The following is a 15,191-nucleotide window of genomic DNA, read 5'->3' as shown; positions in this document are numbered from 1 at the left end:
ACTGAGCTAAGGGAAATTTAGGCTCAATATCAGGAAAAATCTCCTAATGGTGAGAACAGTTAAGACTGTGGAATAGTCTCCCAAAGGGAGTAGTGGAAGCTTCAGTGCTTGAATAATTTAAAATAGGCTGAACAGAGCCATCAAGAATATTCTATAGGGAACAATCATGAATGTTCAGTGGATGGACAAAGTGACCTAACCGATCTTTTCCATCTCTAATTTCTATGAATCCGATGAAAATTTATTAGACATAAAATAGGAATTAGAAAGAAATTTTACTGTTTCTGCCAACATCTGCTGCTGCAGAAGGAGCTGCTGCTTTTGCTCCATCATCTGCCTCTGCAACGCCTGTTTTTTTTCCATCAGTTGCTGATTCAACGTTGATTGCTGGGATGAGTTCATGTAACCACTTCCAGTGTTTGGATTTGAGCAAGTACTGGAACTTGGACTGGGGCCTGCACCTTGGCCTATCACAGAGTGTTGATCCTGAAAAAGAAGAAACATCTTATGAATGATAAAATGAATAAAATAAAATTAAAAATCATCAAGAAAAGGCAATGACTCTTTTTACACACACAGATTAGTAAAGATCAAGTGTGGGACGCTGCTCCTTAAACTGCAGGACAAGAGACTGACAACAAAGGCTCATATAAAGAATCAAGCAGAGGAAGTAACTCTAATGCTATATGGAAAGCTTTGAAAACCTACCATGTGGTTTCCGTGGGAAACCTTGACATTTTAACAGGAGTTTATGGAACCTCAAAGGAAGTAACTGAGCTGTCCTGGGAATTTTACAGGGAACTCCCATAAGAACACATGGCAATTCATATGATTACATGGCAACAAACACTGACACCTAAAATTTGGTTAGGAACAACAATTATATTGAGACTCTCTATTACAAGTGACAGTTATTTGTAACCTTGTTAGAAAACAAGAAAGTGGTTAGTAGGCACTTCACAGTGCAATGACTGGTGCCTTTTCATTGGCTCCTTCATGTTCCCCCAGGAACAATCTGGGTGAAAGAAAAGAGTAAATTCTGGAGCTGCAGAATTATCTCCAGTTATTATTATTGATCATGTTTTTTCCAGTAGTGCCTAAGACAGTGGTGGATTAGCCAATGGGGCCCGAGCCCAGGGGCCCCGGCCCCACCAGACAGCTGCTGCAGGGAGGCAGAAGCCTGGAGCCCTGGCAGAAGCGTTGGATGGGTGGGAGAAACCCCTGCACCCTGACCCTGCTCCCTGACAGAAGTGCCAGGTGGGAAGGGTGAGGTGGGGGAAGCCCCCGGCCCCGATCCTGCTACCCAGCAAAAGTGTCAGGCGGCAGGGGAAGCCCCCGGGCCCCGACCCTGCTCCCTGGCAGACGCGCCGGGGGAAGCCCCAGCACCGTGATCCCTCTCTCTGGTAGAAGCGCTGGGCAGCGGGGGAAGCCCCAGAGTCTGGACCCCAGTTGTGGCCCCGGGCCTGGAGGAGCTCTGGCTTCCTGCCGTGGCCTCAGGGCTGGGGGAGTTCTCACTCCTCGCTGCGGACCTGGGGCCCTGGCGGAGGGGATGGAGCTTCTCCGGTCTTGCGACTGCAGTGGGGTGTGGGGCCAGAAAGGAGCAAACGGGTTGCGAGGCCGCAGTGAGGGGGTGGTGGAATGGGGCGGGACTGTGGGTGGAACAGGGGCGGGGCCACAGAGGGAAGGAGCAAAATGGGGTGGGGCTGCAGACAGTGCTGCAGGCAGAAGGGGAAGAATGGGGAGGGGTCCCCCAGTTGCTCTGGCCCAGGACCCCACGAAACCTTAATCTCCTCTGGCCTAAGGGCCGACAAAGAGAAGCACCCCTTTGTGCTAGGCACTGTACAAACACAGAATAAGAGACAGTGCCTGCCGCAAAGCGTTTACAATCTAATGGGACAAGACAGACGCAGGGTGGGGAGAGGGGTCTAATACACAAGCAGAGGGAACAATGTGATGGCAGCAAACAGCATGGTAGTGCCATGAATATTTTTTTGGTGGGGAGTTGGGAAGAAAGGAGAAGGGAGGGAGGAAAAGGGGTCAGAAGGTAAAGGAGGTGTGGAGTGAACCTGAGGTGAAGAGACGATGGGGGGGGAGGGGGCGGGGGAGATTGGAGCAAACGGCCAATCAGCACAAGGCACAGCAAGTCCAGTCAACACTGTTGAAGTTCTCTGAATGTCCAGTGGTCCCTGCTTTGGCTGCTTCTGGCCCAACCGTCTGGCTTCTCTCTGTAGTTTTCCACACAAGGCCACACTGGGGTGCGGAGAGTAAGAGTAAGGTGAACATCTTTTCAAAAGGCAAAAGCAGGAGCCCCACCTTCTCCATGGCCCTGCCCTGGCCCCTCCTCTTCCCCTGAGACTCCACCCCGTGCTCCTCCTCTTTCAGCTATATGTGTTCTGTTTACTTTCTTGTTACAAACTAGACTGAAAAAAAGGTTTTGCTGACAGCAACATGCTTTCTGTTGAGTCATTTCCCCAGTAGACAGACCTCCATAAATATATTCCATAAATATAGAAAAAGTAGGGTGACCAGACAGCAAGTGTGAAATATCGGGACAGGGGGTGGGAGGTAATAGGAGCCTATATAAGAAAAAGCCCCAAATATCAGGACTGTCCCTACAAAATCGGGACATCTGGTCACCCTAAAAAAGAGCTACTTTTGCCCAGTATTATCACACAAAAACCTGGAGCACTCCAATGCCACGTGCACAAAGTTGTGCAGCTATAGCTCAGACGGGTGCTACTGGGGAGTTAGCTAAAATTATGGGGACATCATTTTCCTGACTTTTAGGCTCAATTATTACAACTCATAGAAACGAAGCCACCCAATCTGAAAAAGCTCCAGCTGATACAATATGCAGCAGACTGTCTGCTCCACACCATAGGTGTCCAAGAGCACATCACCCTGGTGCTCTACTGTCTGCACGGGCTCCCCCAGTGATTAGAGTCTAACTCCAGGATTCTGTCCACTGGATTCTTCTAGCTACTTGAGAGACCACCTCTCCCTCCATGACTATGATCTTCCTTGACAGCTACATTCCCCTGGAATAATTATACTTCACCAATGGCAGAGACTCATGAGTGCCAGAGTCAGAACTTTCACAGGCACCAATCCTAGACTATAGAACTCACTGTCACAAGAGACAGGAATGGCTACCTTGAGAACTACATGCAACGTTAATTTCTGTCACTTAGCTTTTCCTCAACAAGTTCTACACACACATACACAGATACAAACACACCCACCAAACCAAAACATACATGAAAAACAAACTGTAAATGAATCCAATTACTTCTCCTACCAACTGGGAAGGAAAAAATACATTGCCAGCCACTGTTTACAGTATTGTTATAGTCATGTTGATCCCAGGATATGGGACAGTGAGGTAATACCTTTCACTGGACCAACTTCTGGTGGGGAAAGAGGAAAGCTTTCATGCTCCACAGAGCTCTTCTTCTTCTTTGTAGCTCCTGAAAGCTTGTCTCTCTCACCAACAGAAGTTGGTCCAACAACAGATCTTACCTCACCCACTTTGTCTCTCTGTGGATGGTTATTGTTATTTCTAATTTAAAATAATTCTGCGGCATTCAGAGAGGGCCATATAAGTAAAGTGTTTAACAATCTAAATATGACATAAAACCCACAACTTTCTTTTGGAGCCACCTGCAGCCTCCAGGGCAGCATTACAATTGCACTTCTGAAAATTTAATGGACTTTTACACAATTCTGTCTTGCACACATTCTTTTTAATTCAAGAAATAATCCAGAATTGCTCAGCCTCTGCCACATTCTTCAGCCCTTATGTTAGCTGTGAGACAGAAAGTATTCCTTTCCACAGACCAGCTTGCCAAGATGTTGTGCAAACTTTTGTATGTCTTAAAATATTTTGAAAGGAAAAATATGTTACAATAAATTGGCTTTGACATCCACATTCAAACTACACTCTAGCTTAAACCCAACCCACATGTTACATCCATTAATAGAATTCATCTGTTTTCTCATTGCACAGAAAATGCAGACTTCCCCAATGTATGCTTTTGAAATTCATGGTAATATATGTAGATTTATCCCCCCACTGCTCAGGTAACTGTGGGTTTTATTTTCAGATAAGCTGACAGATTCACTTCTCGATACCTAATAAATGATTTTTAACAATCAGATATAGAATAGCAGTTGGCACGAAAAATAGCCATTTGGGAAAAAGACACTGCAAGAGGAGTGTAAATCATGAAATTTGAGCTGTTTTATTTTTCTTTGCTGTCCATGAAACGAGAGTGTTAGTCTATGAATCGATAATGTGTTATTTGTCCAACTTGCTGGTGTTCCCGAGGAGGCGATGTGATGTGAGCAGTTGCCTAATAAATCATACTTGATGCAGAGGATTAGTTGTGCTGCAGACTGACCCTTAAAGAACTGGTGCTATTGGGCCTGATTCTCCTCTCACTTCCACCAACAGAAATCAAGAGTCCATAGAGCTGCAGCACTGTAAAACAGGTGCAAGTGAGATCAGATTTTGTCTAACAAGATACATTTTTTTAAATATACATATACAGTGAGAAATTCTGGCCTGGGTGGATTTACACTGCTGTAATTGAGAGTAGAATTTGGCCCAATATGTTTTATATCTAATAATAACGAATATTTTACTGGAATTGTCTTTCCTTTTTAACTAGACACCAAGTATACTGGGCAACATTAGACCATTTCATCTTCCAGAATGGAGGATGAAATTGATGTTCGATGGGATTGGCCTGTGGAAGGAACTTCCTGCGGAAATTAGGCAAATCCAAAGTCAGACAGGCTTTTAGGAAATGCTGCCAAACCTTCTTGGGACAGAACAGGATGTGTCATTATCAAATGGTAAATTCTGTTTTCTATTAGGACCTCCATCTTGTATAGGGTGACCATATTTCCCCAAGTGAAAACAGGACACCGTGCAGGCCGGGCCCAAGGCCCTCCTACTCCTCCCGCATGGGGCTTGCCTGAGCCACCTGGTGTTATTGCTCATCTGAGCCCCCACCGCACATGGGGCTGGCCTGAGGCCTCTCGCTCCCATGCCGGTCTGGCCCGAGCCCCTGGCATTGCCACCCACCCAAGCCCTGCCGCCTGGGGCTGGGGCTGACCACCCGAGCCCCGCTGCCCAGAATCGCTGCTTGCCCTATCCAGTGTTCCTCCTTGTCCCCCTACGGAGGCGCACTTTTTTGGCAAAACTGGGCATTTGTCCCTCTTTGCTCTTGCCAATTTGGCAAGAGCAAACAGGATCAATTGCCCAGTTTTGCCAAAAAAAGTCAGGAGGTCCGGGACAGGGCTTAAAAAGGGGACTGTGCTGGCCAAAATGGGACATATGGTCACCTTAATCTTGTATCATGTGCTGAACATATCTAACGTTTCACAAAGCAAGCCTATGGAATTGCATTCCACATAGCCACTTTGCCGGGGAAAGATGATTGACACCTTGTTGAAGGATCATAATGGAGCAGCCATCAAGAAAGCAATCTAGGGCCATCAGCTTTGATGGTCTGTCAATTGCTGGACCACTCCCCTCCTGGAACAATGGACTTTCTACTCAGGGATCTGAAGGAAAAAGGGACAAGCTTTCCAGCAGAACATATTGCAAAAGGAGACTATGGCCTTCGCTACACTTGTGAGTTACAGCGCTGTAAAGGCTCCCCCAATGCTGTAACTCACTCCCCGTCCACACTGGCAAGGCATTTGCAGCGCTGTATCTCCGTGGTTGCAGCGCTGCATGTACTCCACCTCCCCGAGAGGAATAGCGAGTGCAGCGCGCGGCGCCAGTGTGGCCGCCCAATGCGCTGTGAATGGCCTCCAGAATTATTTGGAAGTATCCCACAATGCCTGTTCTAGCCACTCTGGTCATCAATTCAAACTCTGCTTCCCTGGCCTCAGGTAACCAACCATGTGACCGACCCTTTACATTCCCGGGAATTTTAAAAATCCCCTTCCTGTTTGCTCAGCCCGGCGTGGCGTGGAGTGCTATCAGCGAATCTTTCCAGGTGACCATGCCTCCATGCGCCAAGCGAGCCCCAGCATGGAGCAATGGTGAGTTGCTGGACCTCATCAGTGTTTGGGGGGAGGAAGCTGTACAGTCCCAGCTGCGCTTCAGCCGTAGGAATTACGATACCTTCGGGAAGGTATCAAAGGACATGATGGAAAGGGGCCATGATCGGGACGCCCTGCAGTGCAGGATTAAAGTGAACGAGCTGCAGAGTGCCTACCGCAAAGCCCGCGACGCAAACGGACGCTCGGGTGCTCCCCCCGCGACCTGCCGAATCTACAAAGAGCTGGATGTGATATTTGGGGTTAACCTCACCTCCATTCCGAGCACCACCATGGACACTTTAGAGCCGGTGGGGGGGGGAGGAGGAGGAGGAGGAAAACGGGAGTGATGGTGGTGGGCCGGATGGAGACACCCCGGAATCCCTGGAGCCATGCAGCCAGGAGCTCTTCTCGAGCCAGGAGAAAGGTAGCCAGTCGCAGCGGCCGGTACTTGGTGGAGGACAAACAGAAGAGCAGGTTCCCGGTAAGCTTTTTTTTGGGGGGGCGGGAAGGAATTTTTTCAGTGCGGGCTCTTTGGGAGAGGAGGGTTAGGCATGCATGCCTAGATGCGGAATAGTGCATTGATGTGGTTTATAACATCGCGGCAATCGGCCTTGGTAATCTCCTCGAATGTCTCATCCAGAACGTGTGCAATGCGCTTGTGCAGGTTTATTGGGAGAGCCACCGTGGTCCTTGTCCCAGCCAGGCTAACGTGTCCACGCCACTGTGCCGCGAGGGGCGGGGGGAGCATTGCTGCACACAGGCAAGCTGCATATGGGCCAGGGCGGAAGCCGCATTGCAGTAGAAGACCCTCCCTTGCTTCCCAGGTCACCCTCAGCAGCGAGATATCGTCCAGGACGAACTCCTGTGGAAAATGTTGGGACAGTGTTCAGTGTAGGTGCCCCCTGAAGCTGTTGGCTCTCCCCAAGGCACAGAAACCCGGAGGACAGTGCAGCCCTGAAACAATCAGTCCCCCTTACTCACCATTTTGAGGCTCCCGTGGGATATGTGTGCTTTGTTTTGGATGGGAAAATTATGCTATTGTGTAGACCCTGTCTGTTTTCTACTCCTTAAGTGCGGGGGGGAATCATTACTCTGTCTGGTATAAACAATGCTGCCTCTGTTAAATGTTGCATTTTGCCTAGACAGCTGCATCAACCTTGAGACCTCAGCCGTCCCTCTTATCGCCTGCTCAGAGACTGCAAAGACTCAGGAAGAGACCGCGAAAAAGCAAAGAAGACATGCTGCAAGAAGTGATGCGGCAATCTATTATAGAGAATGAGAAAGCACAGGACTGGAGGGAGAGAGAAAGCAGGATCCGCCAGGAAAACGCAGCACACCGGCGGCAAAGCACCGCGCACCGGCAGCAAAGCACTGATAGGCTCATAAGCATCCTGGAGCGCCAAGCAGATGCTATCCAGGAGCTGGTAGCCATGCAGAAAGAGGAGCAGTACCGCAAATGCAAACAGCCCCCCCCCCACAACCCTTGTCCCAAAACTCTTTCCGTTGTGCCCCACTGTCACCTCCAACCCACTTTCCCCAACTTCCGTGTTCTTCACACCACCCGCTGCCTCCAACACCAGTATCTTCACACCCAGCCCTGAAAACCACGACCCTTACCCTCTGCACTCAACCCCCATCCCCATGCAGTATAGCTGTCCTGAAGTGCAGCACTCACTGCACAGCACACCAGACAGGACATACGCGAATCTGTGATTGTACTGTTCCCCACTCCACCCCCTTGTTTCTTTTCAAAAAATAATTTTTTTTTCTTTTCAATAAATGGATTCTTTGGCTTTGAAAACATTCTTTATTATTGCATAAGGTAAAAGACTCCTTAGCCCAGGAAATAAACAGGCACTGCAAGTCTGCTTGTCTGCTAAGCAGCCACTGATTCCTAAAGATTGGAACTACTGCACTTCACTCCCGTGCAGGGCACCAGATATCACTGCTGGTTTTCAGCCTCAAATTGCTCCCTCAAGGCATCCCTAATCCTTGCAGCCCTGCGCTGCGCCCCTGTAATAGCCCTGCTCTCTGGCTGTGCAAATTCAGCCTCCAGGTGTTGAACCTCAGAGGTCTATGCCTGAGTGAAGCTTTCCCTTCCCTTCACAAATATTATGGAGGGCACAGCACGCGGATATAACTGTGGGGATGCTGTTTTCGGCCAAGTCCAGCTTCCCATACAGAGATCGCCAACGGCCCTTTAAACAGCCAAAGGCACACTCCACAGTCATTCGGCACCGGCTCAGCCTGTAGTTGAACCGTTCCTTGCTGCTGTCAAGGCTCCTTGTGTAGGGTTTCATGAGCCACGGCATTAACGGGTAAGCGGGATCTCCAAGGATCACAATGGGCATTTCAACTTCCCCTACCGTGATCTTCCGCTCCAGGAAAAAAGTCCCGGCCTGCATCTTCCTGAACAGCTAAGTGTTCTGAAAGATGTGTGCGTCATGCATCTTTCCGGGCCAGCCTGTGTTAATGTCAATGAAACGCCCACAGTGATCCACAAGCGCCTGGAGAACCATAGAGAAATACCCCTTCCAATTAACGTACTCGGATCCTAGGTGGGGTGGTGCCAGAATAGGAATGTGCGTCCCATCTATCGCCCCTCCACAGTTAGGGAACCCCATTTGTGCAAAGCCATCCACTATTTCCTGCACGTTACCCAGAGTCACAGTTCTTCTGAGTAGGATGCGATTAATGGCCTTGCAAACTTGCATCAACACGATTCCAACGGTCGACTTTTCCACTCCAAACTGGTTTGGATCGACCGGTAGCTGTCTGGAGTTGCCAGCTTCCAGATTGCAATAGCCACCCGCTTCTCCTCTGGCAGGGCAGCTCTCAATCTCGTGTCCTTGTGCCGCAGGGTGGGGGCAAGCTCCTCACACAGTCCCATGAAAGTGGCTTTTCTCATCCGAAAGTTCTGCAGCCACTGCTCATCATCCCAGACTTCCATGATGATGTGATCCCACCACTCGGTGCTTGTTTCCCGAGCCCAAAAGCGGTGTTCCACGGTGCTGAGCATGTCCGTGAATGCCACAAGCAATTTCGTGTCGTACGCGTTACACGGCTCGATAGCATCATCGGACTCCTCATCCTCAGTCTCACTGTCACTTTGGATCTTAAGGAATAGTTCGACAGCCAAACATAACGTGCTGGCGAGACTCGTCAGCATACGCCTCAGCAGTTTGGACTCCATTTCCCGCAGACAGATCGCGCTGCACAGAAACCGTTGAAAGATGGCGCCAAAGGTGGACGGAAACAAAGGGATTTCTGGGATGTGAAGCAATGCATCACGGGGCATTGGGACAAGACTCAGAATCCCCCGCACCCACGCCCCCTTCCCACAACCCACAGCGCCAGAATGGGAAAAGGTGCTCTGTGGGATAGCTGCCCATAATGCACTGCTCCCAATAGCACTGCAATTGCCGCAAATGTGGCCACGACAGTGCGCTGGGCAGCTGTCAGTGTGGACAGACTGCAGCGCTTTCCCTACTCAGCTGCACGAAGTCAGGTTTAACTCACAGCGCTGTACATCTGCAAGTGTAGCCAAGGCCTGAATATGCTGCTCTGAGTAGGGGGAGCATCCATCACCACAAAACTAAAAGTCTTGCAGGAACTAGAGGGCAAGACAGACTTTGCCAAGCCTGAAATACTAACATACCTAAAAAAACAACAACGAGGAGTCCTTGTGGCACCTTAGAGACTAACAAATTTATTTAGTCTCTAAGGTGCCACAAGGACTCCTCGTTGTTTTTGCTGATACAGACTAATATGGCTACCCCTCTGAAACCTGTTAACATACCTCAGATTCACAGAGGGGTGAGATCAGACAAGGAGAGGGTACTTTGAAGAGTAAAGTGACTGTGGTGAAGAAATTCCTATGCTAAGCCTGTGTTCCATGATTCCCTGTCGCATTGTCCCCAAAGGGGTTAAACTAGAAGCCTAGAGAGCCCACAGCCTAGGTGGGACTCTGAGAGAGCACATGAAAAAGACTAGGGGGGCTCAGAGGTCTGAAGCACTGGTTTTGGGGTCTGAGGCAACTGGACTGCGGTGTCCCATCTCCCAAATAAGGGCATCAGACAAAAGGTCTGAGCCTGCGAGTGTTCTCCTATGGTTCCAGAGCTAGAAACAGTGACTAGACTCTACCCAGACTCAGTTTCCTTCTGAAGCACGTTGGATCCAGCTATTGGGTCCACTTGCATCAGATTGCTATCACGCAGAGGGGCACAGGGCCAGGTTGTAACACCTTCCTCTCCAAAGACACATTTCCACTATAGCAAGAATGGCATTCACAACACAAACACCCCTTTCCTCCAAACAACTTCCCCTCAAAATGAATGAGCAAATAAATAGAAAAAAATCTGAAACAAATCAACGGGTGAAGAACCAGAGACTATGAAGTACACGAGAGACTTGGCTATTGCTATTATGGGGAAGGGGCTCAGCTACTCTAGTGATGGGCAGCAGTATAAAACACTAAGATAGACAGACAGAGAGACGGATAGATTAGATAATAACTCAAGAAATCCTCTAAGCAAGTAATACTCCCAGGGTTTGTTCATGAAAACCAAGAGGAATTTTAAACACTTTTATGTAACCACCAAAATCAAAACATTCAGAATCAAATTTTCTTTTCCATTCTACTGCTGCTCCCCCCGTTTAGGTCCGGGGGTTGCAGTAGTATAATTGAGGGGGAGAATTTGGCTCCAAATATACACACGTAAATGTGAAAACAGACTTTCCTTTGTTTCTTATGGGTACATTAGGTGTAAAATGCAACAAAAATGCCAGACGAAGATCTTAATTTAGTTCTACCCACCGCATAACCAACTCCACCTCCAGGCTCCAAACACCATTATTTGTTGATATCACCATACGGGTGATATCACCTATAACTCAAAGGCAGCTCAATCATTGTTATGAAAATGTGTTAAAAATCACCAAGTGACCCTGGCCTGAGACGACATATACTGAGAAGTGAGGAATTCTGACCAGATTTCTACAGCCAAGTTACATATCCTTGAAACAGGCGTTAATAATGGAAACACTGACACATGGAAGAAAACAATGACCCATGCACAGCTGACTCATGGGTCAGCTTTATTCCACCCCAGATGGGTTACGCAGTCACCCTTTACTTGTGTAATTAAACTGTTTACATACTCCTCTCCATATGTTCTATGTGTGGCTATATTCAGAACTGTGCTGCCTAGGTATCTGGAGCCCTGAGCATCACAAGAATTCACCCTTTGTTTTATATTGGTAAAAGGTGCCTACAATCTGACATACCTTGGGCTTCTGTTCACCGTGTAATACAATATTGAAATATTCTATATAAAATATTCTATTCTCTTTTGTTTAGGCTTTTATATTGTGCTCACCACTGCAGTAACTGAGCACTTCTACCACAAAGACCCAAAACATTTTACAATGCCACTCTCCAGCCTTTCATCTTTCTGATCCCTTCACCGTTCTTTCACACTCATCTTTGCCCCATGCCTTGTATCATCCTGGTCCCTGTGTGTGGAACAGTCTCCTACTTGCATTCCATCAAGATCCCTCCCACTCCTTCTTCAAATCACCTTCTTGAAACCCACTTGTTCCTGGAATTCTTCTTTCTTTGCCCTCCTCTCTGGTGACGTGTTCTCACTGTCCTGACTCAGAATGGGTGCTCTGGCCCAGGGCCGCCCAGAGGATTCAGGGGTCCTGGGACAAAGCAATTTCGGGGGCCCCTTCCATAAAAAAAAGTTGCAATACTATAGAATACTATATTCTCGTGGGGGCCCCTGCGGAGCCAGGGGCAAATTGCCCCACTTGCCTCCCCCTCTGGGTGGCCCTGCTCTGGCCTGGTCTATACTTAAAATGTAGGCTGACATAGCTACATTGGACAGCGGACTGAAAAATCCACACTCCTGACTGATGTCGCTATGGCGACCTACCCCTGGTGCAGACGCAGCTGTATCTATTGACGAATGTTTCCATTGACCTAGGAAAGGAGTGGTTGAGAGGAGTGGTGGTCCTACTGGAAAAACCCCTTCCATTGGTGTAGGCTGTGTCTACACTACGTGGTTGTGCCAGCATAGCCACAGCTATGCCGGTATAGTCCCTGTAGTGTGGAAATACCTTACAAGTCTTGTCTTGCAACCACACTTGGGGCTCCCTGAGGCACTTTGCTTGTCTGAAGCACAATGCATCAGGAGCACCTATTGGGCTAGTGCACCTCTGTATTGCCACCTATCACTGGGCTGGGCTTAATGCCACCCTTGAGATTCAAATGCATTTATAGGACATGACAGGACATTCCCCTACCTTATAGAAATCTCAGCCTAGCACGTTCATCCAGTAGTAGCAGCTTTAAATGTGCCTTGTATGCATGACATAGATCTATAAGAAATGATCATTATTTACCTGTAAAAACACATTAAGGTAGGGTTACCATACGTCCGGATTTTCCCGGACATGTCCGGCTTTTGGGGGCTCAAATCCCCATCCGGGGGGAAATCCCCAAAAGCCGGGCATGTCCGGGAAAATCAGGAGGGCTCCGGTGGTGCTCGGCCGGTGCCGGCGCCGGTGCGGGGCCGGGGGCATGGTGCCGGGCCGGGAACCAGTGGGGCAGTGCCGGGCCAGGGTCACAGTGCCCGGCCGGGCGCGGGGCCGGGGTCCGGGGAGCCGGTCTCATTTACATTAAGGCCCCTTCATACTGCTCTAGCAGTGCAAAGTAGCCTTTATTGTGTCTAGTTTCAGAGTAACAACCGTGCATCCGAAGAAGTGGGCTGTAGTCCACGAAAGCTTATGCTCTAATAAATTTGTTAGTCTCTAAGGTGCCACAAGTACTCCTGTTCTTCTTTTTATTGTGTCTGTATATCGTAGAATCACAGGACTGATGTAATCAACTTGATATGGCTAGGTAGAGTTGGCCAAAGGGAAAAATGCAGCTCATGGAGTCTTGCAAAGTAGCCTGTAGCCCTCTACAGGCCATGTATTAATCTGTGTAACTCCACTGAGATAAAAGACTGTCATAGGCTTCTGTGCAACTTTGGGCAAATCACTTAGGCCAGCCTTTTCAAACTCAGGTGCCTAATGTTAGGTACCTTAATAAGTCCCCTGATTTTCAGTGGAGTTGAGCACCTGCCTCTCCCATTGGAAGTAAAGCAGCATATATGGTTAGGTTCTAAATATTATTGTTTCTAATTTCTATTTATTTCCTTTATAGAGCTTTCCCCAGAGACCCTATAGTGACTGGAGCCATCACTTGCAGTGTTGTTTTTTTAAATATATTTTTGCTATCAACCTAGGAACATGGGGGTTTATGTGTGAAATGCTGAAAGACAGTATAGCCACTAGCAGGCGCTGCTATGAAAGTGCTTTCACTCTAGCTCATTAAAACCTGGGCAAAGACAGAACTGCATTTTTTGCATGGGCTGAAGAGCAGATTCAGTACTTGCACAATCTCATAGCAACAGACACAGAAACAGTGCCTCATTACTAGCCTTGTCCAACAATCAAGTCTTTAACAAGAACAAAGGTTGACAGTGATTAATCATTAAGCAGTTTCTTGTTCCTTTCTGCACGTGTTCTATGCAGCCTCCTGCAGAGTCAGTCTGGCATACTTCCTGTCTGTGCTACACAGTGCCCATGCCTGGGCAGACAGAGAAGCCTTTTGCAAAAGCTAAACACACAGCTGAACATCTTGTCTCTTAGTCTGAGTATGGCAAATTCCGAATGCATGCACATTCTGCAAAAATAATAAACCCTCCCCTATACATCTGATTACCGTACATTCTGTGGAAATGACCTAAATAGAGATTTGTCCACATGAAACATTTTCCCAGAGATTTTAATGATGTATTATTAGAATTTTCCCAAGTAAACCAGGATAATATTTTAATGTGATCTTCTGGCCTAAGCGGTATATTTAAAGGTCTCCATTTTGGAAAGATTTTGTTTGTAATGAAAATAACACACATGCATTGAAATACCAACACATAAGGTTACTGTACAATGTCTACATCAGAGATCATGGGTGAAATGCTCGCTCCATTAAAGTTAACGGCAAAACTCCCATCGCCTTAAATGGGAATAGGGTTTCACTTCATGTCTCTAGCCACCTACAGTGATACAGTGGCACTGTTCCCTCAGAGTGACCTTAGCCTATATGTTATGGACCAGATTCTCAGCCTGAATAGACTGACATGGACACAGATGTAGTGTCAGATCCTCAGACAGTGTAAGTGGAAATGGCTCCACTGAACCCTGTAAGATGCTGTAGTTTTAAATGTTCCACATGCTCTTATTTATATTAAAGTGAATGGGTCTATCTGCATGAGCAATGATTATTCCCACAAAAAAAGTGTTACCTGTTCTACTTCAACATTATCATTTATTTCAAAGCTGTTAACAGGAAAGTAAACTTCAATGCACATATTGCAATAAACTAAAACATTGTGTATGTGTGTGTGTGTGTGTGTGTGTGTGTGTGTGTGTGTGTGAGAGAGAGAGAGAGACACCCGTGTGTGTGCATACACTTATACAGCCCTTTCTCTCTCTCTCTTCTCTATGAATATTATGCTACATAATTTATATGTACAATGAGATTTACATTTCCTAATTGCAGCTTTGGAGCAAATGATGAAATTGAAGTAGTACATACAAAAGGTCTGCAGCTCTTTTCTCCTGTGTATAATCCTTGGGTGTCTAAAGAGTCTCACTGATTTGTGACTGTCCCTGGGAACGAAGAGTACTCATGTGAGTGTGGGTTGCAGGATCAGGTGCTAACACTGTAGCTGTCAATTAGTGATGTTCTTAGACATATAATGGACACAAAACTATACACACAAAAGGTGGGAAAAGATCAGTTTTTCTCAGTACTTAGTACCAATACAACTTACAATACACCAGCAAATTACATTTACTTTTGTATCACTTTAATTTTCAGGCTAAACACCAGTCTGTTTTAATTTTTGCCATTGATATTTATCCACCCTTTATTCAGCCATATCATCTGCTAATTTAAACTAATTTGCTTTGCTTCTAAATGAAAATAAAGCAATGAAATAATTATAAAACCCTACCCAGGAAAAAAAAACTAAACAAACAACACTCAGTGTTCAAAGTCTGAGTTTTACATGGGGGATTAA

General features: G+C 47.2%; 1 protein-coding gene across 2 annotated transcripts in view; it reads right to left on the bottom strand.

Annotated features, from left to right (window-relative positions):
• Positions 1-15,191, bottom strand: part of MAML2 (mastermind like transcriptional coactivator 2) — a 285,160-nt gene that overhangs the window by 18,897 nt on the left and 251,072 nt on the right. For both annotated transcript variants that reach the window (XM_054015606.1, XM_054015607.1), the window contains one exon: positions 280-486. In XM_054015606.1, coding sequence (XP_053871581.1) covers positions 280-486 — 207 coding nt within the window. The remainder of the gene's footprint in view (positions 1-279; positions 487-15,191) is intronic.

Source organism: Malaclemys terrapin, chromosome 1 (genome assembly GCF_027887155.1).
Source record: "Malaclemys terrapin pileata isolate rMalTer1 chromosome 1, rMalTer1.hap1, whole genome shotgun sequence".
NCBI lineage: Eukaryota > Metazoa > Chordata > Testudines > Emydidae > Malaclemys > Malaclemys terrapin.
This window is presented reverse-complemented; position numbering and strand designations above follow the sequence as displayed.